This window comes from Eubalaena glacialis, chromosome 7 (assembly GCF_028564815.1).
Source record: "Eubalaena glacialis isolate mEubGla1 chromosome 7, mEubGla1.1.hap2.+ XY, whole genome shotgun sequence".
NCBI classification, from domain to species: domain Eukaryota; kingdom Metazoa; phylum Chordata; class Mammalia; order Artiodactyla; family Balaenidae; genus Eubalaena; species Eubalaena glacialis.
The window spans coordinates 32,962,765-32,989,756 of record NC_083722.1 but is presented as its reverse complement, the minus strand read 5'-3'; the positions used below and the strand labels follow the sequence as shown (position 1 = coordinate 32,989,756).

Below are 26,992 nucleotides of genomic sequence, written 5' to 3'. Positions count from 1 at the left end.
GGCAGAAATAGAGACACAGGTGTAGAGAACAAACGTATGGACACCAAGGGGGGAAAGTGGCGGGGGTGTAGGGTGGTGGTGGGATGAATTGGGAGATTTGGATTGACATGTATACACTAATATGTATAAAACAGATAACTAATAAAAACCTTCAGTATAAAAAATAAAAAAATAAAATTCAAAAATACAAAGAAAAATGAGGCATATTTATACAGACTGACTTAGAAAGATATATGATCGAAGGAACAAGAAAGGAATAAAGACTGACTTAGAAAGATATATGATCAAAGGAACAAGAAAGGTACACACCTCTTTCATTATGGACATAGAGTTTTTAAAAATGCTTTAAATAGAATTTAAATACCATAAAATGCACCCTTTAAAGTGTACAATTCAGTGGTTTAATTACACAACATTTCCATCACCTTAAGAAGAAATCCCGTACCCCTGACATCGAGGTTTTTACAGTCTTTTGCTAAAACCAATCATGCTGCACTGGATATTCTTATACACATATCATTTCACACGTGTGCAAGAATATCTGCGGGACGAGTACCTGGAAATATTTGCTAGGTGAAATGATTTGTGCACTTAAAACTTTGAAAGCGACTGCTAAATTGCCCTCTCCAGAGGTTACATGAGTTTACACTCTCACTACCAGCGTATAAAAGTCCCTATTTCCCATTTCCTGACTAGCATAGTCCTTAACCAAACTTTTTTATCTTTGCCAATCTGACAAATAATAGTAACTCATTGTAACTTTAATTTCATTTCTCTTATTCTAAGTGAGGGTGATTACTTTTACATGTTTAGGAGCTACTTGTCTTTCCTTTTTTTATGAACTGATTTTTCATACCCTTTGATTTTCTGCAGGGTAGCTGACTTTTTAAAAATAGGAGTTCGTTATGTATTAAGGAGAAAAGCTGTTTGTGATATGAATTGAAAGTATTTTCCTGACGTATGTTTTTTGGGGGTTTTTTAGTCTTTGACTTTATTCATGTTTTTTTTTCTTTTATCATGCAGAATTTTAAAATGTTTTGTCATCAAATTTGGCAATCTTCTTTTATGACTTCTGCGTCTTGTGACATACTTAGCCTTTCCTTATTCCAAGATTATAAAAACAAAATTCTCCCATATGTTATTCTAGTACTTTAAGCTCTCTTCCTCCCTCCCATTTAACTCTTAGATCCACCTGGAATTTATTTTTGTGTAAGATGTGAGGTATGGATCCACCTTCTTTTCTCTAGAAGGCTAACATCTTTCCCCCACTGATTTGAAATGTCACTTTCATAGTGCCTCTTGACTAAGAATAGTAAGAGCAATTTTAAATATTAGCTTTAACTTTCTGAGAGTGGTAGTCAGGTGTCTGGGGCAGTGATTTCTGATCTCTTGGGGTGCCTATGAGGATTCTGTAAGAACTGCAATCCCCTTCTCTCCCTGACAAATTCTACTGCTGTAAACTGCTATTACTTAGGGGATGTGTCTTGCTCAAATGTGCTGAACCAAGAAGTAGTTTTTAACCCCTTAGAGAGGGGACTTGTCTTTCATACAGCCTTATAGGTTTCACGTGTGGCCAGAGGCCCATCTAGTGAATCCAGGGTTGTTACTTTAATGAGAAAAGAGCCTCAACGAGAGTCCAGAAGTAATGGGAGAATGTTTTCAAAAAAAACTAAGCTCTTCACTTTTGAGTCAGTTTCTGATCCTCAGGTTGTCTTCCCACTTTAGAATCATAGTCAATTTCTACAGTTTTACTTTGGTAGATTTGCTTTGGTGGGCCGTGTGTCCTCCTGGGAAAGGACTACTGGCTCGGGCTGTAATATGACTGTGTTTTGGCACCATGTAGAGCTGAGCATGTAGGGATAAGAGTAATCTCTTCTAATTTGAAACTGTTTATAGTCAGAAAAGAGTGCGGCCCTTTAAAAAGTAGAATTCTCGGGGTACCCCTGACTATAAAGGCTCGTAGAGTTCTACCCAAGAGGGCCTGGAGGAGGAGGTCTGTCTGTTAGGACTGATGCCCCTGAGTAGGGCGGATGTCCCCAAGGAGCGTTTCGTCAAGCGTTTGAGCGGCCTGCTTGGTTTGCTGGGGGTGATGTGCAATGGCTTTTAATTTCATCCAATATTATAAAATTGTTCTTTTATTTGGGCTACTCAAGGAGTAGCTTGTCACTTTGAACTTTGGGGTAACAAATGTTCTCTGTGCTTGAAAGTCCCAGTGGCAGTGACACCTCGGAGGAGTGACTGGTGCTGCCTTCCTCTCTCAGTGCGTGTTAACCCTTGGGCATCTCATCCACTGGAGGAGCTGGGTACAGGTGTAAAGTAGTGAGGGAAGCTGGGAGAGGCATGAAAGTGTTCTGCTTTGGTGTAAGCTATTTTTCACGTACGTTTTTATTAATTAGTTTGTTCCAGAGACTGTTAGACACGTAAAAAAAATAAATTTACAAAGGATACAGTGGAGCTCCATTTAAATGGTCATGTTGAAGTAAAGAAATAATATCCACTTTATAGGCTTAATTATACGTCATATTTGGCTAATTTAGTCCATGTGATTGTGATGTCTGGGAGACAAGCCCAGGATATGGTAATGAGCAACAGCTAGTGCAGTTCTACATATTAAATATCATGATTTAAGGGAAGATCTTCACACTGATTTCTACATATCTACTTAATGATAGTTTTCCTGTTTCTCTTTCCTGTCCCTTTTCACTCCTCAAAAGTCGTATTAGTAGAGTCGTCCTAGCATGCCCCTGAGCACCTGGACATCTGAGTGCTAGATGCAGATTTCACTTAGCCTGCTGTGCCTTTCACAGTTTTGGCCATAGATGTTACCTTTTGATAAGATTTCCCCACTCTGACCTCCTCCTGTCTCACCCATCATCTCTCCTCTCCACTGATGATCCACTCAAATGGATTGTAATCGTCTGGATCATTCAGCAGCTGAACCAATTCTCCCATCAACGGGAAGGTCCCACATGGGGGGATACTTACCCCTTCCAGACCCTTCCTGAGGAGAGCAAGTTTCCTTCCATGTGGCAGGAGTACATTTTATATTTGTTTGGCCTTGTGACTGATAGGATGGGAAGCTGAGGGGAAGTGGAGAGGAGATGGCAGTTTTAACCGAGAAAAAAAGCTTAGTAGAAACTCTGCCTCTGCCTTCTTCGGGCGTGTCCCTCTTCTGGGCATCTCTTCAGGATTTCATTCCTCTGTCCAACTGCCGTTCACAACTGCCCTTTCCAACGGCTCCAGAACTCTTGGCCTTGGCATTCCGTGATGTAAATTATTCCACGCATGGCTCGAAATGGGTGCGAAGCAGTGTTGCCAGGTGTCGGATCACTAGTGTAAGTTTCCTGGATCTCGGGGGAGGGAGGAGAAAGAAAGGGGGAGAACTGCTCTTGGAATTTATACAGTTGTTATTGTTTCAGCCAGAGCACAGTGATTGTGCTGGTTAAGCTGGATGCTATCGATGGCTGGGGAGAGAGGGAGATTTGGGCTTGGAGCTGGGGTGAATTTGGGGTTGAGGGTTTCTACTTTAAAGATTCCAGTGTTGGGATGCAGATTGTTTGGAACTGAACAGTTGGCGTTACTGCTGCAGAGGGAGGAACTTGGGACCTTCAGGGCAGAGCCCGTCGCAGTACTGTCTGGGGCGATGGTGCCTTTTCTGTCTCAAAAAGTAGGGACAACTGACTATTCTGTTTTCCTAAAGACGGCCAAAATATGGCTAGAAATCCAGATTGCTCACCAGGTTTGGAAATATCCAGTCACAAAATTCAAAGACCTCTGTATGCATGAGATTTTTTTCTAAAACAAAAATACGATTTCTCCTCTTGTTCACTGTGTACATTTTGAGGAAGTTACTGTTCATGGTTTACCGCCCCTTTGAGGAATCTGTGTGTGAGTGGTTGCTGCCAACTATCCTTGATTTGTCTAGATTGCTTTTTGACTTGTAAGTTAAGGATTTGTGTTCAATAAAAACAATTTAAATTGAACACTTCATCTCTTGAATGACCACAAAAATTTAAAAATCACATTCATAATAAGCAATTAGAGGGAAAACTCACATGAATTAATTATTTGTCTAGGAAAGTATAAGGTATATTTTTGTGTTGCATTGATGCTACTGGCTTTAATCTGCTTTGCTGAAACAGTGCTTTCTTATTCCTTTTCTTTATAGTTGTCATGGATGATGATGATGACTCGTGTCTCCTTGATCTTATTGGGTAAGATGCTCATTCCAAAATGAGGGTAAATCAAATGTGTGAGGTTTGCTGTACTAAAACAACCTAATAAGCATATTAAAACCAAGTGGGTTTTTAAAATAAAGATTAAATAATCATCATAGATATAGTAGGGAGACAAAGTGACATGGATTAACATAGGGGTCATAATTAGGTAATCCTTTATTAAATTTATTTTATAAAAAAATAAGGAGGCAGAAATGAGTGATAATAGGAAATGGAACATCAAAATGAAACAAAACAAAACCAACAAAAAACTACTAATAGTTTTAAAACAGGGAGAGGATTTTACTCAAACTAATACATCATTTTCTTTTTCCCCTGTAAAAATGAACCCTAAATATAAGTAATGTATTTATTTGCTGTTTTCTCTTTTTGGCTGTTGTTTTCTAGAGACCCACAGGCATTGAACTATTTTCTACATGGACCTAGTAATAAATCGGTAAGTAATACTCAGACCATCATAGGCATACATTTTGTTTCTTCTTTAGAGTCAAAGTGATCACTTTTTTGAATTTGTACTTTTGCAGAGCAATGAGGACTTGACTAATGCAGGATATTCTGCAGCCAATTCAAATTCAATTTTCGCCAACTCTAGTGTGAGTATTGGAAACTGAATGCAATGATCAGATGTTTCTGTCTCATTGATGCCTAGTGAATTGAAGCTTTAATTGCCTTTGTATCATGGTGGGAATCCCTACTTTGTCTTTTGTAATTGACACAAGAGGAAAATCTATTGAATTTTGTTGACATTTTCTACTTTTAACTTAGTCTATTAAGATTTTTACTTTGCCATTTTCCTAAGCTTTCAACTTTCTTTCTAAAATGCCTCAGAAACGTTATAGCCTGAGAAACTTATATTAGGGTCTTTTGAATGTTGTTACATAAGCTTTAAAAAAAATCATTCTGTATTGTGGTTACTTTCTAATCATTTTCATCTTAAACAAGGAGAAAGATCATAGTAGCTGACACCTATTGAGCGCTCAGTATGTTCTTGGCACTAAGAGCTTAACATATATTAACCTCGTTAACCCTTACAATAATTCCGTGAAGTAGGTTCTATTATTATCCATATTTAAAGATGAGAGAACTAAAGGTTGGTATTTACCCAGTGTTACACAGCCAGGAGTCGCAAGCTAGGAATCGAACCCAGGCCACCAGATTCCAGGGCGCAGATTCTTAAGCTCTAGGAACATCTAGACAAGAAGTCTGCCTGGAAACTATATCCGGATTGCTGTGTTTAAGCCTATGTTACTTTAATCTTTTCAACTGCTTTGTTCTACCATGGATGGTAGTCCAGAGTCCGACCACCCAAGTTTGAATCCTTGCTCTGCCACTTACTAGCTTTATAACTTTGCATCTATCACTAAATCTCTAAGACTCAGTTTCCTTATTTGTGAATCCAGGAGAATGATAAATCTACCTCATAGGGTGGTTAAGATGAATGGACTAGTCCATGGAAATCAGTTGGTACAGTGCTCAGTTAATGTCAACTTATCGTCCTCATCAGGGTCTTTATTTTCTTCATCCATAAAATGGAATAGTATTCAGAAAGTCCTTGGGAATGCACAATTCTTTAAAGTATTTGAGTGTGTGTAAAGTATGTCAGATCATAACATGCAAGACTCCTCCACATGCTAGGGGTGGCTTTAAAGTCACAACACTGATTTCCTGTAAAGCTTATGAATCAGTAGCAATTCTGAAATTCATTTTGAGTGGGCAATAACTGCATGTGATGCCATTAAACCCATAAAATAGATATTGAGCCTGTTTCCCAACACTAATGATTTTTACTTACCAGCTCTCCCACTTCCACGTAAGTATTAATTCTAACTCTACAGGCTGCTTCATTCAGGGTGTATTTATTGTAAACCTGAGTTGCATCATGTCAGTAAAACATTTTAAAAGCTTTTAAAAATATGGAATTTTAAACCTATGGTCTATTAATTTGTGCATTGTAAAAACATTAAACTGTGTACCACCACTCAGGAGATAATCCACTGTTGCCTTGATATTTCTCTGCAAAAGCAAACAAACCTCCTTGCTTTCAGTTGCTTTTTCCCACTTCCTTTCAAATGACTGTTCAAGTCCTAAGGTGGTGTCCACCTAACTGAGGCCACATTAGTCTCATTTCAACCGTTGATTGGGTGTCAAGTGAACTAGTCTTGGCTTTTCTACCTGGGTCTTCCCATCTTCTAGCCCCCAACACACCTTATTAGCCTAGGGCTGAGAATCTCTATAGTTTTGAAAGTTGGACTATTCATTCTTTTTTTTTTTTTTTTTTTTTTTTTTTGGCTGCGCCATGCAGCTTGTGGATCTTAGTTCCCCAACCAGGGATTGAACCTAGGCCCTGGCAGCTAAAGCGCCAAGTTCTAACCACTGGACCCCCAAGGAATTCCCTGGACTGTTTTCTTTTTTTTTTTTAAGTTTTATTTATTTATTACTTTTGGCTGCGTTGGGTCTTCTTTGCTGCGCATGGGCTTTCTCTAGTTGTGGCAAGTGGGGGCTACTCTTCGTTGCGGTGTGCGGGCTTCTCATTGCAGTGGCTTCTCTTTTCGCGGAGCACGAGCTCTAGGTGCGTGGGCTCGGTAGTTGTGGCGTACAGGCTTAGTTGCTCCGCGGCATGTGAGATCTTCCCAGACCAGGGATCAAACTTGTGTCCCCTGCATTGGCAGGCAGATTCTTAACCACTGCACCACCAGGGAAGTCCTGGACTGTTTATACTTGATTGATCTATTTTTAATTTTTTTCTTCATCTTTTTAAAACTTTTAATTGTGTTAAAAATATATATAACAACAAATTTACCATCTTAACCATTTTAAGTGTACAGTTCAGTAGTGTTAAGGATATTCACATTGTCTTCACCTTATGTTAAATAACTATTGATTCCATTTTTTTTTTTCTTTTATAATTTTGACGTATCTCATGATAAACTGCTGGCCAGCAGCGTGTCTCTTATTTATCAGTGACTGTGTTCAATTCCCTTCATTTGCCTGTGTTGTTGTCTCTAGTTGGAATGCCCAGTCCTTGAGGACTCGTTATGGACAGACACAAACGCACAAGTGCGCGCTTGACAAATGTTGACCAACTTTTACTCTTGAATAGGACATTGAAATGGTTTTTAAAGCATCATAATAAGCTGATAACTTCTAAGAAATCAAATAACTATTCACTCATTTCATATGGGAAGCTTGTTTTTATCCAGGCCGATTTTGCCTGGAGTGGGGCAGGTTAGAACTAGGGGAGTTCCGAGAAACCTTAAAAGTCAAGGCTGGATCTGGGATACCTTCTGGATCTCTAGTAGAACCACACTCGGAACTCTCAAAACTCACGTCTACTCCTGTGGTACAAAAAACTAGACACCGCTGTGTCCTGGATACGCACATACCCTAGGCTGAGTCCCACTCAAGCTTTGGACTTGGGAGCAATCCTGAAAAAATTAAGCCATGCCACTATCTAAAAAATAAAGCTAAACTCCAGGTAGTCATGAGTATATTGGCATTATTGATCTGTTTCCTATAAAATAATTTATCAGAGCAGTGAATGCATATACTTACAAAAACAACATTAAACATCATTACTAAGGAAATCAAGTATCAGAATAAGGTGAGCAGTTTGGAGAGTTGTGCCTGAAAAGCAGACTGTTATGCTTTATTCATATTCAAAAGTGAGATTAGTTTTTTGTTTAAGAATCTCTTTCCAAGGTTAGATATGCCATGTAACATCCTGCTTATTTTTTTAGAATGCTGATCCTAAGTCATCCCTCAAAGCTGTAAGCAGCCAGCTTGGAGAAGGGCCCAGTGATGGACTGCCACTTTCAAGTAGCCTTCAGTTTCTTGAAGATGAACTTGAGTCTTCTCCTCTTCCTGATCTCAGTGAGGACCAACCTTTCGACATTCTTCAGAAATCCTTGCAGGAGGCCAATATCACTGAACAGACATTGGCAGAAGAGGCATATCTGGACGCCAGTATAGGTTCAAGCCAACAGTTTGCACAAGCTCAACTTCATCCCTCTTCATCAGCATCCTTTACTCAGGCTTCTAATATTTCTAATTACTCAGGTCAGACGCTGCAGCCTATAGGGGTGACTCATGTGCCTGTTGGCACATCGTTTGCAAGCAATACAGTGGGTGTGCACCATGGCTTTATGCACCACGTGGGGATCAGTGTGCCCAGCCAGCATTTGTCTAATAGCAGTCAGATTAGTGGTTCTGGTCAAATACAGTTAATTGGGTCATTTGGTAATCAACCTTCCATGATGACTATTAATAACTTAGATGGATCTCAAATCATACTAAAGGGTAGTGGGCAACAAGCCCCATCAAATGTCAGTGGAGGGCTTCTGGTTCACAGACAGACTCCTAATGGCAACTCCTTGTTTGGGAACTCCAGTTCCAGTCCAGTAGCACAGCCTGTTACCGTTCCGTTTAATAGCACAAATTTCCAAACATCTTTACCTGTGCATAACATCATCATACAAAGGGGTCTTGCACCAAATTCAAATAAAGTCCCAATTAATATCCAGCCAAAGCCTATCCAGATGGGTCAGCAAAACACATACAATGTGAACAATTTGGGAATACAGCAGCACCATGTTCAGCCAGGGATCTCGTTCGCCTCTGCGAGCTCACCCCAGGGCTCAGTGGTTGGTCCGCACATGTCGGTGAACATTGTAAACCAACAGAACACAAGGAAGCCAGTCACCTCGCAGGCCGTGAGCAGCGCTGGGGGCAGTATCGTTATTCATTCTCCCATGGGCCAGCCTCACACACCCCAGAGTCAGTTCCTCATACCTACAAGCCTTTCCGTCAGTTCCAACTCGGTACACCACGTCCAGACCATAAATGGGCAACTTCTTCAGACTCAACCCTCTCAGCTCATTTCTGGCCAAGTGACCTCAGAGCATGTCATGTTGAACAGAAACTCTTCCAACATGCTCAGGACCAACCAACCATATTCTGGACAGATGCTGAACAACCAGAATACCGCCGTCCAGTTAGTGTCTGGGCAGACATTCGCCGCCTCTGGAAGTCCAGTGATAGTCAATCATGCCTCTCCTCAGATCGTTGGTGGGCAGATGCCCTTGCAGCAGGCATCGCCAACCGTCTTGCACCTGTCCCCTGGGCAGAGCAGCGTCTCCCAAGGAAGACCTGGCTTCGCCACCATGCCCTCGGTGACAAGCATGTCAGGACCTAGTCGGTTCCCTGTTGTCAGCTCATCCAGCACTGCCCATCCTAGTCTTGGGGCTGCGGTTCAGTCTGGTGCATCAGGATCAAACTTTACGGGAGATCAGCTGACCCAGCCAAACAGGACTCCAGTACCGGTCAGTGTGTCCCATCGTCTTCCAGTTCCTTCTTCCAAATCTACTAGCACCTTCAGTAACACACCTGGAGCAGGAAGCCAGCAACAGTTCTTCTGTCAGGTAATAGTATCAAACTAATGATAATATCAAACAAATGTTTGGATGATTACGGAATGGAAGAGTGGAATGAGTATCTGATAGAATATAATTTTCATCCTAGGCTCCCAATTTATTATCTTAAGATGTTCAACTTACGATTGATTGCCTTTTTTCTTCTTAACTAAAATGTTTTATCCAGGATAGTGTTGTGGTTTAGAGTGGAGACTCAGGGATTTGAATCTAAGCTTAATGACGTGGAGCAAGTCTTACCTTAACTAACCTCTCTAGAGGTTAAGTTTTTTCATCAGTAAAGTGGACATAATACTACTACCATCCCATGGAATTATTGGGAGAATTAAATGAGATAATCTATATAAAGCAGTTAGCATAGTCCCTGGCAAATGACAAATACTTAATAAGAGCCAATATTAAGACATATATTTGATGGAATGTATTATAGGCATTTAAAAGGAAAGCTTGTTTTGGATGGACTGGGTAGAGAAGTCATGGCTGTTTCTTGGGTGCCAACTGGAAAGGCTCAGGGACCCAGTGAGACTCAGCAGTGGGTAACTGGCCTGCACAGAGGGATGCATATGGAGGGAGGGATCCAGGGCAATGGATTTGACCAAGTACCTGAGCCTACTCTTACCAGAGCATTGTGCCGGTAAATGACTGGGGGCAATCTGTAAAACCATGTAAGGATTATGTTTCTGAAAAGCATTTCAAAGGGTCATCAGCTTTGGTCCTTCACCCCATCTGCCGATCTTTGAACTCCTCTGGCTTTTGGTTCTCACTCATTCTTAGCATGTTCTGTAGTTCCAGCTCCATTCCACTCCCCCACCAACCCCCTGCCGGTGGTCTACCCTCCTTACTCCTCCATTTTCCCTGCCTTTCTTCTCCACATTTAGAAGAATTCAAAAACTTCTCTCTACCATGTATATCAATATTTTTAAAACTGTATACCTTTGACTTAGTAATTCCATCTAGAATCCTAAGGAAACAAAGATTATTTATGATCAAGGCTGTTCATTGTATTACTTTTGGTGTCAAAGGTGTGTGTGTGTCTTTGTGTTTTGAAATAATGTCAGGCTTATAGAAAAGTTAAAGTTTCAAGACTAGGGTAAAGAATTCTCATATACCCTTCTCCAAGATTCCCCAGATGTTAACTTTTTACCCCATTTGTTTTATCCTTCTCTCTCTCTTTCACACACACACACACATACACACACACACACACACATAGTTTTGAGAGTAAATTGCAGGCATGATGCCTCTTGACTCCTACATACTTCAGACTTCAGTGTGTATCTCTTAAGAACAGGGACATTCCACTACATAACCACAGTACAGTCATCAAAACCAAGAAAAACAGCATTATTACAATATTATCATCTAATCTACAGACCTTATTCTGATTTAGTCCATTTTCCCAATAATGTCCTTTACAGCAAGAGAGAATACATTATATTTTGTTTTGTTTTTATGGTCTAGGATCCAACCCAGGATGACTGCCTAATTCTGTTGTCATGTCTTTAAATCGGAAACAGGTTTTTTCTTTCTTTCTTTCTTTCTTTTAATTTTTGGCCACACCGCGCGGCATGCAGGATCTTATTTCCCCAACCAGGGATTGAACCCGCGCCCCCTGTGGTGGAAGCGTGGAGTCTTAACCACTGGACCGCCAGGGAAGTCCTGGAAACAGTTTCTTCATCTTGCTGTCTTTCATGACCTCGATTTTATTCATTTATTTATTTATTTATTTATTTATTTATTTATTTATTTTTGGCTGTGTTGGGTCTTCGTTGCTGCGCGCGGGCTTTCTCTAGTTGCGGCAAGGGGGGGGCTACTCTTCGTTGCGGTGCGCAGGCTTCTCATTACGGTGGCTTCTCTTGCTGTGGAGCACAGGCTCTAGGCGTGTGCGCTTCAGTAGTTGTGGCACGTGGGCTCAGTAGTTGTGGCTCTCGGGCTCTAGAGCACAGGCTCAGTAGTTGTGGCGCACGGGCTTAGTTGCTCCGCGGCATGTGGGATCTTCCCGGACCAGGGCTCGAACCCGTGACCCCTGCCTTGGCAGGCGGATTCTTAACCACTGTGCCACCAGGGAAGCCCAACCTTGATTTTTTTGAAGAGTCAAACCAATTGTTTTGTAGAGTGTCCCTCAATTTGGGTTTCTCTGATGTTTCCTCATGATTAGATTCAGATTATACATTTTTGGTAGGATTGCCACAGAGGGGATGGATGTGTCCTCACGATGTGAACTTGTCGCATTCCTGGTGATGTTAACTTTGAACACTTGCTTAAGATGGTGTCTGCTTCATGTGGTGTCTGATGCATAGTTAATAAGGTTCTTTGGGGAGTTACATTGAGATTTTGTAGATATCCAATTTCTTGTCAAACTTGAACACACTAGTTTAAGCTTTCATTGATAATTCCTGACCGAATCAGTTATTACTAAATCAGCTGTTACTGTGACAGTCACCAAATAGAGACTTTCTAATTCCATTGTTTATTCTACATTAATTGTTGGCATTCTACTCTAAGGAAGAGTTTTTCTGTCTCCCCCTTTTACTTATGCCAATATGGACTCATAGATTCTTACTTAATGGGTTAAAAATTGTTACAATCATCTATTTTGATGCTCAAATTGATTTGATGCCATTGGGCACCCCTCCAAATTGGCTGCTGGTCCTTCTGACATGTTTCCATCGTGCTTTGAGCACGTCCTTTAATTTCTGGCAAAACATGATGTTCCACGTTCGTCTTTCATTTTCCCTGCCCCTGCCCTGGAATCAACCACTTAAGGGACCTTGTTCCTTCTAGTGGAGAACCATATTTAGAAGCCAAGCTCTGAGCACTACATATTCATTGCTACTGAGGTTGTCTCAGCTGGGACTTATATGTATTTACACATACACAACATCTATAGCTGTCTATCTATCTATATTAAAAACCATGAGTTCATACTGATACTTTCAATTCTAATCCAGTACCACCAGGTTCATTATTCAAGTCTCCTTTTCCATATTTGTAGCTCTCTTTTCTAACAGTGAGAAAGCCTGCCCCACAATATATTTGCTTATTTGCCCAATCCTAGAAAACAAAGAAAATAGTTTTAGAATTGCTAATTCATAGCACTGTGAAAAACAAACCTACTTCAGACTTCAGTATTGGTTTACATTCTGTCTTTAGCCTAAAGGTGTATAGTCAAAATACTGTGTTCAACACCTGAAAATACCACAACATTGTAAATCAACTATACTCCAATAAAAATTAAAAAAAAAAAATACTGTGTTCAAAAGTTACTAGAGTTAGTACTTTTTTTTTCCTCCCTTGGTATGGTTATGCTGTTCTTTTGAACTATACTTTTGCTTGTTTCTGTTTGTGTTTCATTTTAGAATTATTTTCCCACTACCCTTGTTGATTTTATCTATTTAATTTCTTTTGAATGAGTGAACCATTAGCATGGTCCCAAAAGTCAGGGCTATGCAGAAAGTGTGCCGGGCAGTCTCCCTCCTCCCTGGCCTTTCTCCCTGCTCCCACCCCTCCCTCCATCCTTTCCTGCCAGTTCTCATCCATCCCCTATTTTCAGCAATCTCATTAGTTTCTCCTTTATTTATCCTCTGTTTTTTTTCACACAGATAAGCAGATACATGTATATTTTCTTATTTCCTTACATGTATATTTTGTTATTTCCCCTCCTTTCTTACTCAAATATAGCATACTATAGATAGATATTCTTCTATACTTTGGTTGCAAAAAAGTTTTCTAAACCCAATATAATAATTCTCCAATAGTAGGAGGATTATTGGATATAATGAAGTATTATGTAGCCATTTTAAATGTTTTTGAAAAATAATTAAAGATTTGGGGGAAGGTTTACAAAGTCATTTTAAGTGTACATTTAAATGTGAAATATTTAAAATGTACATTTAACTGTAAAATATTTAATAAGCAATTTGTTTTCTCTTTTAGAAAAATGATGAAAGACAATATGGTAAACTAGAAAATAGAAAACCCTCTTGCTTACAAAACATCCAGAAACTTGATTAGGAGAAAATGCACTGCTCCCTTAACAGCAGTTCTCTGGGTGGTGGAATTACAGATACTCTTGTTTTCTTCTAGTTTTAAAAACTTACCCCACATAGAGGAGGTGATACCTGGACAGCATTTATCAACATATTGATGCATTTTTCAAAAATAAGTAAAACATGCCATTGGTAATCATTAGAAACAGTTCCAAAATAGTTTAGAATGAAAAGTAAGTCTTCCTCTTCCAGAGGCCGCCACTGTTTCTAGGTTCTTTCTTTTCCCCCAGATATGTCCTCTGCGTATACACACAAACGTCACATATATACTTATCTCTGCAACACACCATACCTGTTTTTACTTAATAATAGAACTTGAGGATTACTTTATATCTATATATATTCATCTTCTTTATGTTTATTATAATCAATTATACATAATCAGCCACAGCATGGTCATTTCCTTTCTTTTTCTTTTTTTTTTTTCAATAATGCTTCAGTGAGGGGAAAAAAAATCTGTCTTTCTGACTCCCCAAAGTTTCAACTATCCAAAGGTAACAGGAAGCCTACACCGGCAGCTCCAAAGTAATTTTTGTGACTTTTAATGCCAAAGAGTATTGGGAACTAGATCAGTTGCATTATGTCCCGTGTGTTCTGCTGCAGGTTTTCCAGAACAATTAAAGCATCAGGTATTTTGGAGTAGGGAAGACACAGCCTTGGAGGCAACACAAGTTGGAAAAATAGTGTTGAGGTGTCATCTAACATTTAAACTCCTAGGACATCCAGAGACATTTACAGTGACTCTTTTACTTTATAATTTCTGTATAAATTACTTTATAGAACATTGTAATGAACAAAAATACCATTATCAGGGGCCTTCAGTGTTTATCTATTTGGAGAAATTTAATATGTCAAGTTTTGATACTATAAAGCGTTAATATTAGAGAACAATGAGTTTTAAATATAAACTTTATTTTTGGTATAGATAATACACTTATTTGGTTCAGAATTCAAAAGGTACAGAAAGGTGTATACTACAGTGAAAAATTTCCTTCCTCCTGTTCCCCAGGCACGCAGTTGCCTGCAGGCAACCAATGTAACCAGCTTCTTGAAGAGTGAATGAACTTAAGTCCCCACCCCACATATTCCATTATGAAAACTTTCAGAACCACAGAAAAGTTGGAAGAGCACCGTGAACCTATTCACCTAGATTCACCAGTTGTTTATGTTTTGCAGCATTTGCTCTGTGTGTGTCTCTGTGTGTGTCTCTCTCTCTCTACACACACACACACGCACACACTCTTTTCTCTGAACCTTTTGAAAGTAAGTTGCAAATGGTATGACCCTTGACCCCTAAATCCTTCAGCAGGTATCTCCCAAGAACAAAGACCTTCTTCAACACAATCTCAGTATTACTATCACCCCCAAGAAATTTAACATTAACATAATAACATTATATCAAATTTCTTCCAGTTGACCCAGTAATGTCCTTTATGACAATGCCTCACTCTAGAAAGCAGAGAACACTGATTTCATTTATTGTCACATCTCTTTAGGCTACAGCAGCCTGGATCAGTTGTCTCGTAGGGTGGCCCACAGTGTGTCGTCTGATTGTTTCCTCATGATTAGATTCTGGCTGAATGGTTGACACATAATGTTGATTTTTCCCATTATGGGTGATTACGATGTGATCACTTGGTTACGGTGGCCCCCTGCCAGGTTTCTCCTCCAGGTATTCAAAGGTATCTTGTTCCCATATAAGGAAGAAATGATCTCTAGGATGGTGCTTTGGGACCGCGTGACCCTCCTGTTTCCCGGCCTCTCACCCAGTGATTTGACTCCATTGGTAAATATTGCATTAGTGGTTGCAAAATGATTTTCTAGTTATATTATCCTATCTACTGTTATTGACTGGGATTTTTCCATAAAAAAGAGCTTTTTCTTCTCACATTGTGTGTGTGTGTAACACTATGAAATCATAGGGTTTTTTTGCATTAATTTAAAAACTTTATTACAGGGAATTTTAAACATGAACAAAAGTAGACAAGTTAGTGTAATGAGCCCCCATGCTCAATCAGCGCCAGTGCTTACCAGCTCATGGCTATTCCCGTTTCATCCATACCCCACTCAGTCTCCCCTGCCCAGTATTACTCTGCAACTAAACCAGACATATAAGTTCATCTGTGATTTTTTAGTGTATATCTCCAAAAGGCCATGTATTCTCTTTAAAGTTAACGTTGCAATTTATTGCTTTCATTATTCTTTTTGATGCTTATATTGTCCCAAGTTTGGTCAGTGGAGGCCTACTTAAGCTGACTTATACACTTCTGACACATCCCCACCTCCTTTTTTTTTTTTTTTTTAACATCTTTATTGGAGTATAATTGCTTTACCCCACCTCCTTTAAGCACTTTGAAGCACAAGATATTGTAGGCATGTCTTGTGATTACCTTGCCACAGACCTAGAATCAGCCATTTCTCTAAGGAGCCCTGTGAATTTAAATCTCTTAATGCAGAGAGTCATTTACAGGATTTAAACTTTCTTTTAAATGGATTAATATTTCAAAAGTTAGTGACAAAGAAGGCAGTTTGCAAGAGTTTAGCCTATCAAACAAAAGTAAACAAATTATTTTAAGTGCAAATCTCTTTAGATCACTAAAAGTTTTAGTAGATTTTAAATTCCTTGAGAGCAGCACCTACCAGGTGCTTTGCGGCGCTTTGTAGTGTGAGATTTCCAAAGCGATTACCACTGAAGTCTCCAGCCTGCCCTGCCCCTCCCTAATTCCTTTCCCCATCCAGCTCAGCCTGCCTACCTTACTGTGGAGCCACTGTATTTTCAGACGCCCAGACTTCATAATCTAGACGTTCTTGTTTTTTCTCTTCCTCTGTACCTTTAATAAGTTACCAAATCCTACAAATTCTTCTTTGAATGTCTTATATCCATTCTTCCCAATAATAATGAAAATAATGATCATATTATTAACAACTGGTACATGCAGGGGCTATCTGTATTATTTCTAATCCTTACCTTGGGACTACAAGTAGCATTACTGTTCCCATTTCACAGTCAAGGAGATGGAGGTTCAGAGCATGGGCAAATTGCTGTAAAGGCAGACTTCACCAGCTAAATGTCTCTACCACACTGCTTCCCATTTCTCTCTTTTCTACATCTATACCCTGAGCTAGACTTTAAGAGGGATAGCAGTATAATGGGGAAAACAAGAGTTGGAACAGGAGTCAGAGCTCACTTGCAGGTCCTCCTCTGCCAGTGACTGGTTTTGTGATCTAAGTTCATATCTTACATTCTGAGCCCTAGTTTTCTCTTGAAAATGAGGAACCCTAGCAATGCAATAGAACCATCTGGGGAGCTTTGTAAAAATATGGATGCTTGGGCCTCACCTTCATAAATTTTGATTTAAATGGTCTAGATTAAAGGTTCTAGGCAGCAGCATTTTTCAAAAGCTCCCCAAGTGATTCTAAAGTGCAAACGAGGAAGAATGGACCACTGGGTAGATGTTTTCCAAGGCCCATTTGTACTGTAATTAGACAGCTGTAACAGTTGTCTGGGTGATTAATCTGCCTTCAGACTCTCCCTAAAGTCTGGCTTCCACCACATTTATCTTCCTAAAACATTTGCTTGGTGACCTGAACCAAATCATCTGGGAGCTTCCCATTGCACAGGAGAAAGTACCAACCCCCAGCCTGGCCGCTAAGGTTCTCAAGCTGAACTGCTCCAGGTTAGCCAGGCAGGACCCCTCATGGCTCCCTGAACAGGCCAGACTCATCGTGAGCCTCAAGCCTTTGCTGATGGGTATTCACTGAATGTCCTTTCCTATCTGGCCTAGATGCTTCTCCTCCCTCAGGGCACCCAAAGCCCCTAAAAGAATGAAGCCTTTTTCAGACCCTCCACTGATCTCCCCTCTGCACTTTTTATTTATACTGCCCACCAGGTACAATATTTCCTTCATTGATTCATTCATTCAACAGTGTATCAGTAGCTGCCAGGGCCAGCCCTGGGCCAAGTCCCAGGGATGCAACAGTCTTTTGCAGGGCAGGAGGCAGCAGATAAGCCGACAGCCACAAGACAGCATTCTAAGTGCTCTGGTGGAAGCAGCCCAGGGCACCAGGCTCCGAAAAGGAGCCTCTCACCAAGATGGGATGGTTTGAGCAGGTTTCCACGAAATAGTGGTTTCTGACTGAGCCCTACTATGGGAGAAGGAAGTTATCCAGCAAGAGAGGGTCTGAGTAAAGAATGTTCAGGCAGTGGAATCAGCAAGTGCAAAGCCTTGCAGAGAGAAGAGAACGTGGTTCTGCAGGGGAAGGAAAACAAGTTCAAGTGAGATGTGAAGATTTAGGTGGGAAAGGTAAGCGAGCCCTAAATGCTACAGGACCCTGATGCCAGGCTCAGGAGCCAGTGTCGTAACGTAAGCATGAAATAGTGCAGACCCACTTGAGCCTAGTGGCAGAAGAAATGACGAGAAGTGAATGGATTTGAGGCAGGTTAGATAGAACTTCTGATTGATTGGCTATAGTGGAGGAATAAGGGTGACACAGAAGTTTCTGGCAGTGACACCCAGGTTCACCGAAATAGAGAACATGGGAAGAAATGGTTTGAAGGGAAGTTCTGAGTTCAATTTAGGTTGTTTGTCAAGGGTGAGGTACCTTTGGGACAACCAAGTTGCATGGGCAACAGCTACATGTGCTGAAGCAGAGAGTGAAATGTGAGCTGAAGTGGGATTGACTAGCATGTCTATCGTGATGGAAGCGGTGGGAGTGGATGAAATGGATCAGGAAGAGTGTGTCAGTAGAGAGGAGGAGCAGCCAGGAGAGAGCCCCAAAACACCAACACACTTAGGGGATGGACACAGAAAGAGGGGTCCGCAGGTAAGACTCAGAATATTCCAGAGAGGAGGCATAAAACCCATAGGGCTCAGCATTTTGGAAGCTAAGAAAGGAAAATGAGGCAGGCGGGAGGGGTGGTGTCCACAGAGTGGAGTGTTTCTGGGAAGTGGGTGGAAGTCAGGATGGGAATGTTTCTGACACATGTAGCAACAAGGAGGCAGTTGTTGACCTTGGTAAGATTTGTTTCCATGGAGTGATATGTGCAGAAGCCAGACTGCAATAGATTAAGGGGAGTAGGGGGGTGTGGTGATAAGCACAGACAACTTCCAGAAAAATGACAGTAACTGACACTGCAGTAGCTCCACGGATGTGTGGAGTCAGGGTGTGGTTTTTATAAGATATGGGAAAGGCTTGAGCTCTTTTCCAAGCTCATGGGAAGGAGAAGGACATGAATTCCAGAACGTTGGTGGGATTCTTTGTATAAAAGCATTGGGGGATGCTTCTTCCACTGTAACAGAGAAGCGGGAAGGGATGAATGGGGTTGCAGGTGATGTCGTAGCTTTGGTGGTAGAAAGTTGAATGAATTCTCACCTGGCTTACAGGTTTGAAGGTAATGAAATAGCCTTCAGTGGAAAATAAGCAAGGAGCTGGCCAGGGGAAAAAGAGGATTGCTGGTCATGCATGAGGGCCTGAGGTCGGACACCACAATATGGTACACTGTGTTTGGGTGGGCCTGGTTGTTTTCTGGATGGTGAACTTTCAGAGGGCAAAGACTGTGTGTGGTATCCTTCAGCTGCCTTCTCTGTGATTACCATGGTGCTGTGTATACAGTGAACACCCAAATGTCTTAGTCAAGGTACTTTGGACTGCAACTGTCTAGAAACTCACCCTAACACATTTAGCAAAAAGGAGAACGTCTCGTGTAGTGTAGCTTCTTTATAAGAGTCAGAACCAGGCTTTCTGCTCTTCCCTTGGCCTCTTCAAGATAGCATGGCCTCACCTCTCTCCTTCATGGTCCTCTCTCACTCTTCCAAGCATTTAACAGAAACTGGCAAAAAGAAAACAAAAACAAAACAAACAAACAAAAACAGACTGGCAAGTGCAGTGGTTTCCAAAACTTAGCAATGCATCAGAATTAACTGGAGAGCTTTTTTAATTTATAGATTCCTAAGCCCCACATTGGATTTCTGAATCGATCTTTGTGGATGGAACCCAGAAACTTTGTCTTTCAGATGCTCCGCCAGGTGATCTTGATGCAGTTAGGCTATAAACCTGCATTTGAGAACCGCCGCCCTTAGGTATCCCTCCCCCTCCCCCAATTCTCGGTTCCAAGGAGAGAGAGTCTGATTGGCCCACCCGTGGTTCAGTCATCCTTGACCAGAGGAGCCAGTCGTGGGCAACATGAGGAAGTGACCACGCGGGGCCTCTTTACGGAGCTCTATACGTATAGAGCTGATGATCTATATGGAGCCTTTGTTCAACTTAGGAGAAAGTGCCCCTCTGAGCCAAAATAGAAAAAAGCACCCCTCTGGGTAGAGAAGCTGCTCACTGGCAGGCTTGGCACTTTTCCATGGGAAGAAAAGGTGCTCGTTCCCTGGATTCTAGCTCTAAATGCCCTCTAGCAGGTAACAGACCTTTGTGTGTCCAACTGTGCTGGCTCCAACCCATTTCTATGGCAATGGGGCAATTCCCAGAGGAGACTGTGGGCTGGGAAGATCACAGATGGCCTCCCTCACTCAGCAAATGCCTGTCGGTTGATGAATATCATCTTGCTAGTTTGTCGTTGGCTTCTTACAAAGTGTACCACAGAGGGGGATAGGGATATATTGAGTATTCTGATTCATTGGTGGATTTCTGTATATTCACGTGGTATCAAGATAATGCAGGGTCTAAAGAGTTAAAATTGTACATTGATATGAGCAGAGTTCTTGGAGCCAAGTTCTCAACAAAATATCCTTAAATAGCTTCTCTATTTGTGAAGAAAATATATTTCAAGAGCAAGTCTTCTCTAAGAGGGACTTCCCTGGTGGCGCAGTGGGTAGGACTCCATGCTCCCAAAGCAGGGGGCCCAGGTTCGATCCCTGTTCAGGGAACTAGATCCCACATGCATGCCGCAACCAAGAGTTCAAATGCCGCAACTAAGAAGCCTGCCTGCCTCAACTAAGACCCGGCGCAATAAATAAATAAAAATTTTAAAAAGTCTTCTCTAAGAGTTCAGAAAAAAAAAACCCTGAATGATATATTTTATTTCTGGAAATGATTGTCATTTCGGGGGCAACCTAAATTTGAGGGGAATGAGAGAAAGTTGCTGGCTCCTGGGCAGGGGTATTGGATTAGGAGGAAGTACAGACCCCTATGACTTAATGCCGCAGTGGAATTCACTCACTTATTTTCATTTAACAATGATTTACTGTGTGCTCACTATGGTGTCAGGCCCTCTTCTGGTGCTGGGGATACAGCAGTGAACGAGACACACAAAAGTCCTGCCCTGAAATCAGGGGACTGGGAGTGACCAGTGACCAGTGAACATCTGGGAACAGAGCAGATCCCTCACGCAGCAGAGCTTTCCAAACATACAGACCTAGTGAATGGAGGAGATTCCGGTGGGGACACCAAACCAAGTTCCCAGTGGATTACAATTCTACCACCACCCTGGCCCTACCCGCCCCGCCCAACCTCTGTGTTACCCTCACAGCATAAGAGGTGGGGAGATCATTCCAGTCCCAAGGGGAGGGACACAGTGAGGGGTACTGGCAGTAGCTGAAAGATGAAAATGCACTGATGCCAGTGTTCATCCCCCACGTGGGTGGGCAAGGGGACTGTAAAACACTTACACCAAAACCTGCTCAGGACTTCCCTGGTGGCGCAGTGGTTAAGAATCCGCCTGCCAACGCAAGGGACACGGGTTCGAGCCCTGGTCCGGGAAGATCCCACATGCCTCGGAGCAACTAAGCGTGTGCACCACAACTACTGAGCCTGCACTCTAGAGCCCACGAGCCACAACTACTGAGCCCACGTGCCACAACTACTGAAGCCCACGCGCCTAGAGCCCGTGCTTCGCAACAAGAGAAGCCACCACAATGAGAAGCCCGCACACCGCAACAGAGTAGCCCCCGCTCGCTGCACCTAGAGAAAGACCACCTTGAAGCCAAAAAAAACAAAAAACAAAAAACCTGCTCAAACAAGAGGTGTCCCTACAGTTAGTAACCTTGTTTTCAGACACAACAGTACTTTATACCCTTAAATGATGGCAATTTTTCAAGCTTTGACATTAGATTAGATTATTCAGAGTATTTTTTTTTCCTCTTTACTCTTCTGTATTATGAAAAAACACATAGAAAAATACAGAAAACATAAATGTACAGTTAACAAATAATTGTAAAGCAAATACCCGTGCATGTAACCACTCAAGAAATAGATTATCAGTACCCCAGAAGGTACCCCCTTCATGTACCTTCCTAACCTAGCCCCTCTCCTGACTTTTATGGTGATTTCTTCCTTGCTGTTCTTATAGTTTTACTATTTATGTATGCATGGATTTTGTTTTATTTGTCTGTTCAATAGCTAGGAATCATTCAAGGTGATATCTGATAAATAAGGTGGGAGATCAGGATGGGTAATGACATTTATTTATTTAAAAAAAAAACAAAAAAAACTTGTGTGCTCTTAAGCAATTAGGATGATATTCTTCTGTTTCATGTGAACTAGGCATATTGAAAGAAATTCCAAAAATGTTGTGTCCCGGCAACACTGCTATGAGGATTTTGGTCATTTGGACATATTCATTCTGGTTCATCTATTCATCTGTTGATCTCGTTATTTCAGAGTCCCATCTAGAATATAGCCTTGCCCTGTTAGACCGCGTTTTTCCAACTTTTATCTGTTTGTTTTTCATTCAAGGTGGCCCTTATTTTTATTTTTATTTATTTACTTTTTGGCTGCACTGAGCGGCTTGCAGGATCTCAGTTCCCCGACCAGAGATTGAACCCGGGCCATGGCAGTGAAAGCCCGGAATGCTAACCACTAGGTCAAGGTGGCCCTTAGTGTTCGTCCCTTGGAAATATTTGTGAGGAAGGCCTGTGCTCACTGTTCACGCCAGGCCTCCTCACAACATGGGTGTCCTTCTTGTGAAGAGCTTCCCTACAGTAGGAAAGTGTGGAGTTATGTTCTAGGGCAAATGCTGTGAAGACTGGGAGATTTTCCCCCATGGTGTTCTCACTAAGAGATGCAGGTCCGACCTTCCCTGCTAATGGAAGGATGAGCAAAGTGACTGTTTCCAACTTTGTAATAACCTCCTCCAGTCTTTCTTGGATGATGTCAAATCCATCTCCATTTCTGTATTAGAAAAAAGGACCAAATAGATAATTGTTTAGAATAATTCATTGTTTAGAACAGAAATATTAACATGAGTTTAGTTGGCCAATGGCCAGGTATTGCCAAGGTCTGTGTGAGCGGCCACATGTGAATGGTTGGTGGGAACATTTTGCTTGGGCCAAGGTCACAGGTCATCACCCATGGAGATGGTTAGACTAAACTCTAAATCATCTGCTGGTATACAAAATATAAAACTGAAGGAAAAAGTGAAAACTTACTGCACTGTGAAGTAGTAATGACATTAAGGATTAAAATTTGGGAGTAGTTTAGAAACCCTTTATCATCTTACTTTAAATGCATTATAGAGATAGCTAAAAGGAATTTGTTAGTCCTTAAACATCATCCAGTTCATCTTCCTTATTTATAGAAAAGAAGCACACAACAGTTTAAACATTAGATTAATTTTTCTAATAATATTTTGCTCAGACTAATATTCAGTTGAATTTACATTTCCCAATTACATGCCACCTGAGGTTATCATGACACGAACTAGAGACATCCCAGACGGCAGGGGTGAGATGTCCTTTAGATCATCCACACAGTGGACAGCGAATGTTGACAGTAGATTTGGGGTTGGTGCTTGGGCCCTGACTGGGTGCTCAGCGTCCCTGCAGACCCCACATAGGAACTGATGCTCAGGGTCATAATCCTTGCAGGCGTGACATCGCATTACTGAGGATAGAAACTGTTGGGGGTAGGGACTGCGTTTCAGGCTCAGCTTTGCATCTGAGCACCATGAACACAGGAGTTTCAGGAGTGAGGAAGCAGCTGCTATCAATCAGCTCAGCTGGGATCAATCATCCCTCCTGAATGGCGTCAAGAAAATTCAGCAGGCTTGTAGACTTTAAAGGGTACTCTTTGCAGTTCTCCCAATGTGATAGGAGAATAATGTTTTTAAACTTTTGTTTTGTAAGCTAAACCGAAGGTGATGCGGGAGACTCATTAACAGACTTGGTTGGCCCTTTAAGTGATCTATTAAAGCTTTTATCATGAAATTAATTTTTCCATCTTGGCAATGTTTTTTCACAGGCTCAGAAAAAAAGTTTGAATCAGACTTCCCCCATTTCTGCTTCCAAGACTGCAGATGGCCTGAGGCAAGCGCCCATCCCAGGCCTCTTGAGCACCGCACTGCCAGGTCAGGAGCCTCTGTTGTGAGCTCTCCTTAGTCCGTCCCCGTCCTCCTAGCACCCAGGGGACACTCTTCACGCATCCCTCATCCTGCATCTCTTCCACTCAGCCTCACCTCCGCTCTGATCCTTCCTTCTTTCCGTATCCTTTCCACCCAAATAATGTACCATGTTGCATCTGTAGTATCTTATATACTAATGAGGAAAAAAAAAAGCACTTCTATTTAAATTACAACACATTAAATTATGTGAAAAAAATGTGCTGCTTAGAAACAATGAAACCTAGTATTATATGGCACATGCGACTTTGTAACTATCCTGTATTTTGTATATTTAGAATCTCCCCCCCAACTCCCCCTGACCCAGACAAAAACAAAAAATATCGTGGGCCATGTCTTCCATTTCTTCTAAAGCTTTGAACACCCGCACTGCTCAATAAGTACTAGAAAAGATGACAGCATGAACACTCCTAGCCAGTCCCCTATTTGGGCCTCCCTTTCTTAAGTTGTGAGTATTTGGGGGTTCGGTAGTACTGACAGATCACTGGCTTGAGGCCTATTCCTTAGACCTTAGATAATTTGAAACTGTAGCATTGACAGCTTTTATTTATTACCATTTATTTATGTGTTTATTTCTATTTATTACCTAAATAAGCTTTAATAATCCTTACCTCTGTCTTTAGAGCTTTGGTAGATAAATGTACTTCCTGCTCTCCTTCCTCACAGCCAGCACCCATGATAAATCCCTTTCAGAATGTTCAGTAATCTGTGTACATTGGACTCTAGGGGTTACACAATGGGCCTGATTTACTGTTTCTGTTGAACGTTGTCTCATGTGTTCATTCTAATAGGACAGGATTCTGGAAGCAAAGTTATACCAGTGTCCTTAGGAACCACACAACCACAGCAGGAAAAAGTCGTTGGATCATCTCCTGGCCAGCCAGCTGTGCAGGTAGAAAACAGTTTGCACAGCTTCTTCTCGATGTTCAGCATGATTGACAGAAAATGTGGTCACATCACCTTCCGCTTGCTAGTGGCTGTCTGGCATCTGCACAGTCAGCCTCGTCGCCCTGTGTGCCCACAGAAGTGCTCACTGAAGACCTTCCCCGAGAGCCATGCCTTGTAATGTTAATGTTTATAGGATGAATGTGTCTGTTCTATTTCTCACATATTTACAGTTCTTTCATTTCCTCATGAATTAATAGTATACCAGCAGCCAACACATCGTAGGCACTCAAAAAATGTAGTTTACTGTTGAATGATAATGATTATTATCCTATCAAAAGTGGATCTGTTCCTCTTAGTTATACTAGAGATTTTTTTTTCCTGCAGGAGTATATGAAGTAGTCAGTCCCTATGGTCTTTTAACCCATACTGGTCTGAAAAGGAAGAAAAAAAATTCTGTTTTCAGTTTTCTAAGGCCTTAGTCTCTTCTCCATCAAACTTATAATAGCTTAATGAAATCTGTGGTAGTCTGGGCCTGCCTGGAATACTCAGTGAAGGCTCTTGGTTCAGTTCTCAGGTTCTGATGTAAGGCGTATTTGTTCCTTACCGTGATCTAAGAAATGTCCTGCTAGGTCACACGCCTGGACTGTATGTGACAGGAGCTCAGACGTGTTTGCTCCCTTATTTACCACTGAGAGGATGAATTAAGGACCGTCTACTGAATTTTCAGATGTTTATGGAGTTGTTACTTAAAATATATTTCTTCAAAAATATAATGAAGCTTTGTAGAGGGAGTTGGGAATTCTGGCTTTAAGGTACAAGCTAAGTCCTTCCAAGGAACTGATAGTACAGCTTTCTATAATCTTGACACAGTGCAACTTTGCTACATGGGTCTATGGATTTCCTTGTTTCATTTTTCAACACTGGCAAATTACAGCAAATGCTACATGCTTCAAGTCTGCTCTTGATAAGGATTTGAAAATATTGGAAACATAGTGACCTTTATGTATAACTGTATTTTGCTTATTTTTTCTACAAAAGGGAATAATAAGAGGTGTGTTTTGTCTTTAGGTGGATAGTCATTCGGGAGGACAGAAGAGGCCTGCTGCAAAACAGCTAACTAAAGGAGCTTTGTGAGTTACCTTCGGAAATGACCCATTTTGAACATTTTTCTAGGTTCCTAACCTTCAACAAATATACAACAACAGTCAGGTTATGATACTACATATTTTTTAAAGTATACTTTGGAAATCTTTCCCTATAGTTTATTTCTGTTAGGAGATATATATATATCTCAAATGTAGTTTGAGCCTACCGTTCACCCTTTTGTTCTTAAGGAGAATAGTTCTTTGTCTTTTTAGCAACCACATACCCTTTGATTGGCCTAAGGGTCTCTGAGGAGAAGCAAGGTTTAATAAAGTCCTATGTCCAACCAAGCCACGCAGTTGGTGCTCACACTGCTGAAGTGAACTGCCTTTCTTTCAGTCCTTATAGTGAGTTCCTTCTTGCCACAGGATCAGCTGACAAGACTGTTGCCTTGTGGGATCTGAGAAATCTGAAACTTAAGTTGCATTCCTTTGAATCACATAAGGATGAAATATTCCAGGTTCAGTGGTCGCCTTACAATGAGACTATTTTGGCTTCCAGTGGTACTGATCACAGGCTGAATGTCTGGGATTTAAGTAAAATTGGAGAGGAACAATCCCTGGAAGATGCAGAAGATGGACCATCAGAGTTGTTGTTTATTCATGGTGGTCACACTGCCAAGATATCTGATTTCTCCTCAAATCCCAATGAACCTTGGGTGATTTGTTCTGTATCAGAAGACAATATCATGCAAGCTTGTCAAATGGCAGAGAACATTTATAATGATGAAGACCCTGAAGGGAGCGTGGATCCAGAAGGACAAGGATCCTAGAGAATGTCTGCACTTCTTGTGATTTTAGACTCCCCTTTTCTTCCTCTCAACCCTGAGATTGATTTAACATTGGTTTTGAGACACAGACTTTGTTTGGTTATCCGTCTATAATAAGCTCTATCAATGATGATATT

General features: G+C 41.3%; 2 protein-coding genes across 2 annotated transcripts in view; both read left to right on the top strand.

Moving 5' to 3' along the window:
- Positions 1-26,992, top strand: part of BICRAL (BICRA like chromatin remodeling complex associated protein) — an 81,140-nt gene that overhangs the window by 43,780 nt on the left and 10,368 nt on the right. Inside the window, exons 2-8 of the mRNA XM_061196207.1 lie at positions 4,169-4,214; positions 4,626-4,674; positions 4,763-4,831; positions 7,976-9,655; positions 23,899-24,004; positions 24,847-24,947; positions 26,012-26,073. Coding sequence (XP_061052190.1) covers positions 4,174-4,214; positions 4,626-4,674; positions 4,763-4,831; positions 7,976-9,655; positions 23,899-24,004; positions 24,847-24,947; positions 26,012-26,073 — 2,108 coding nt within the window. The 5' untranslated portion in view covers positions 4,169-4,173. The remainder of the gene's footprint in view (positions 1-4,168; positions 4,215-4,625; positions 4,675-4,762; positions 4,832-7,975; positions 9,656-23,898; positions 24,005-24,846; positions 24,948-26,011; positions 26,074-26,992) is intronic.
- Positions 26,091-26,933, top strand: LOC133094890 (histone-binding protein RBBP4-like). The gene is made up of 2 exons (XM_061195637.1): positions 26,091-26,147; positions 26,286-26,933. Exons 1-2 carry the CDS (start codon positions 26,091-26,093, stop codon positions 26,856-26,858), a joined length of 630 nt encoding a protein of 209 aa, XP_061051620.1. The 3' UTR covers positions 26,859-26,933.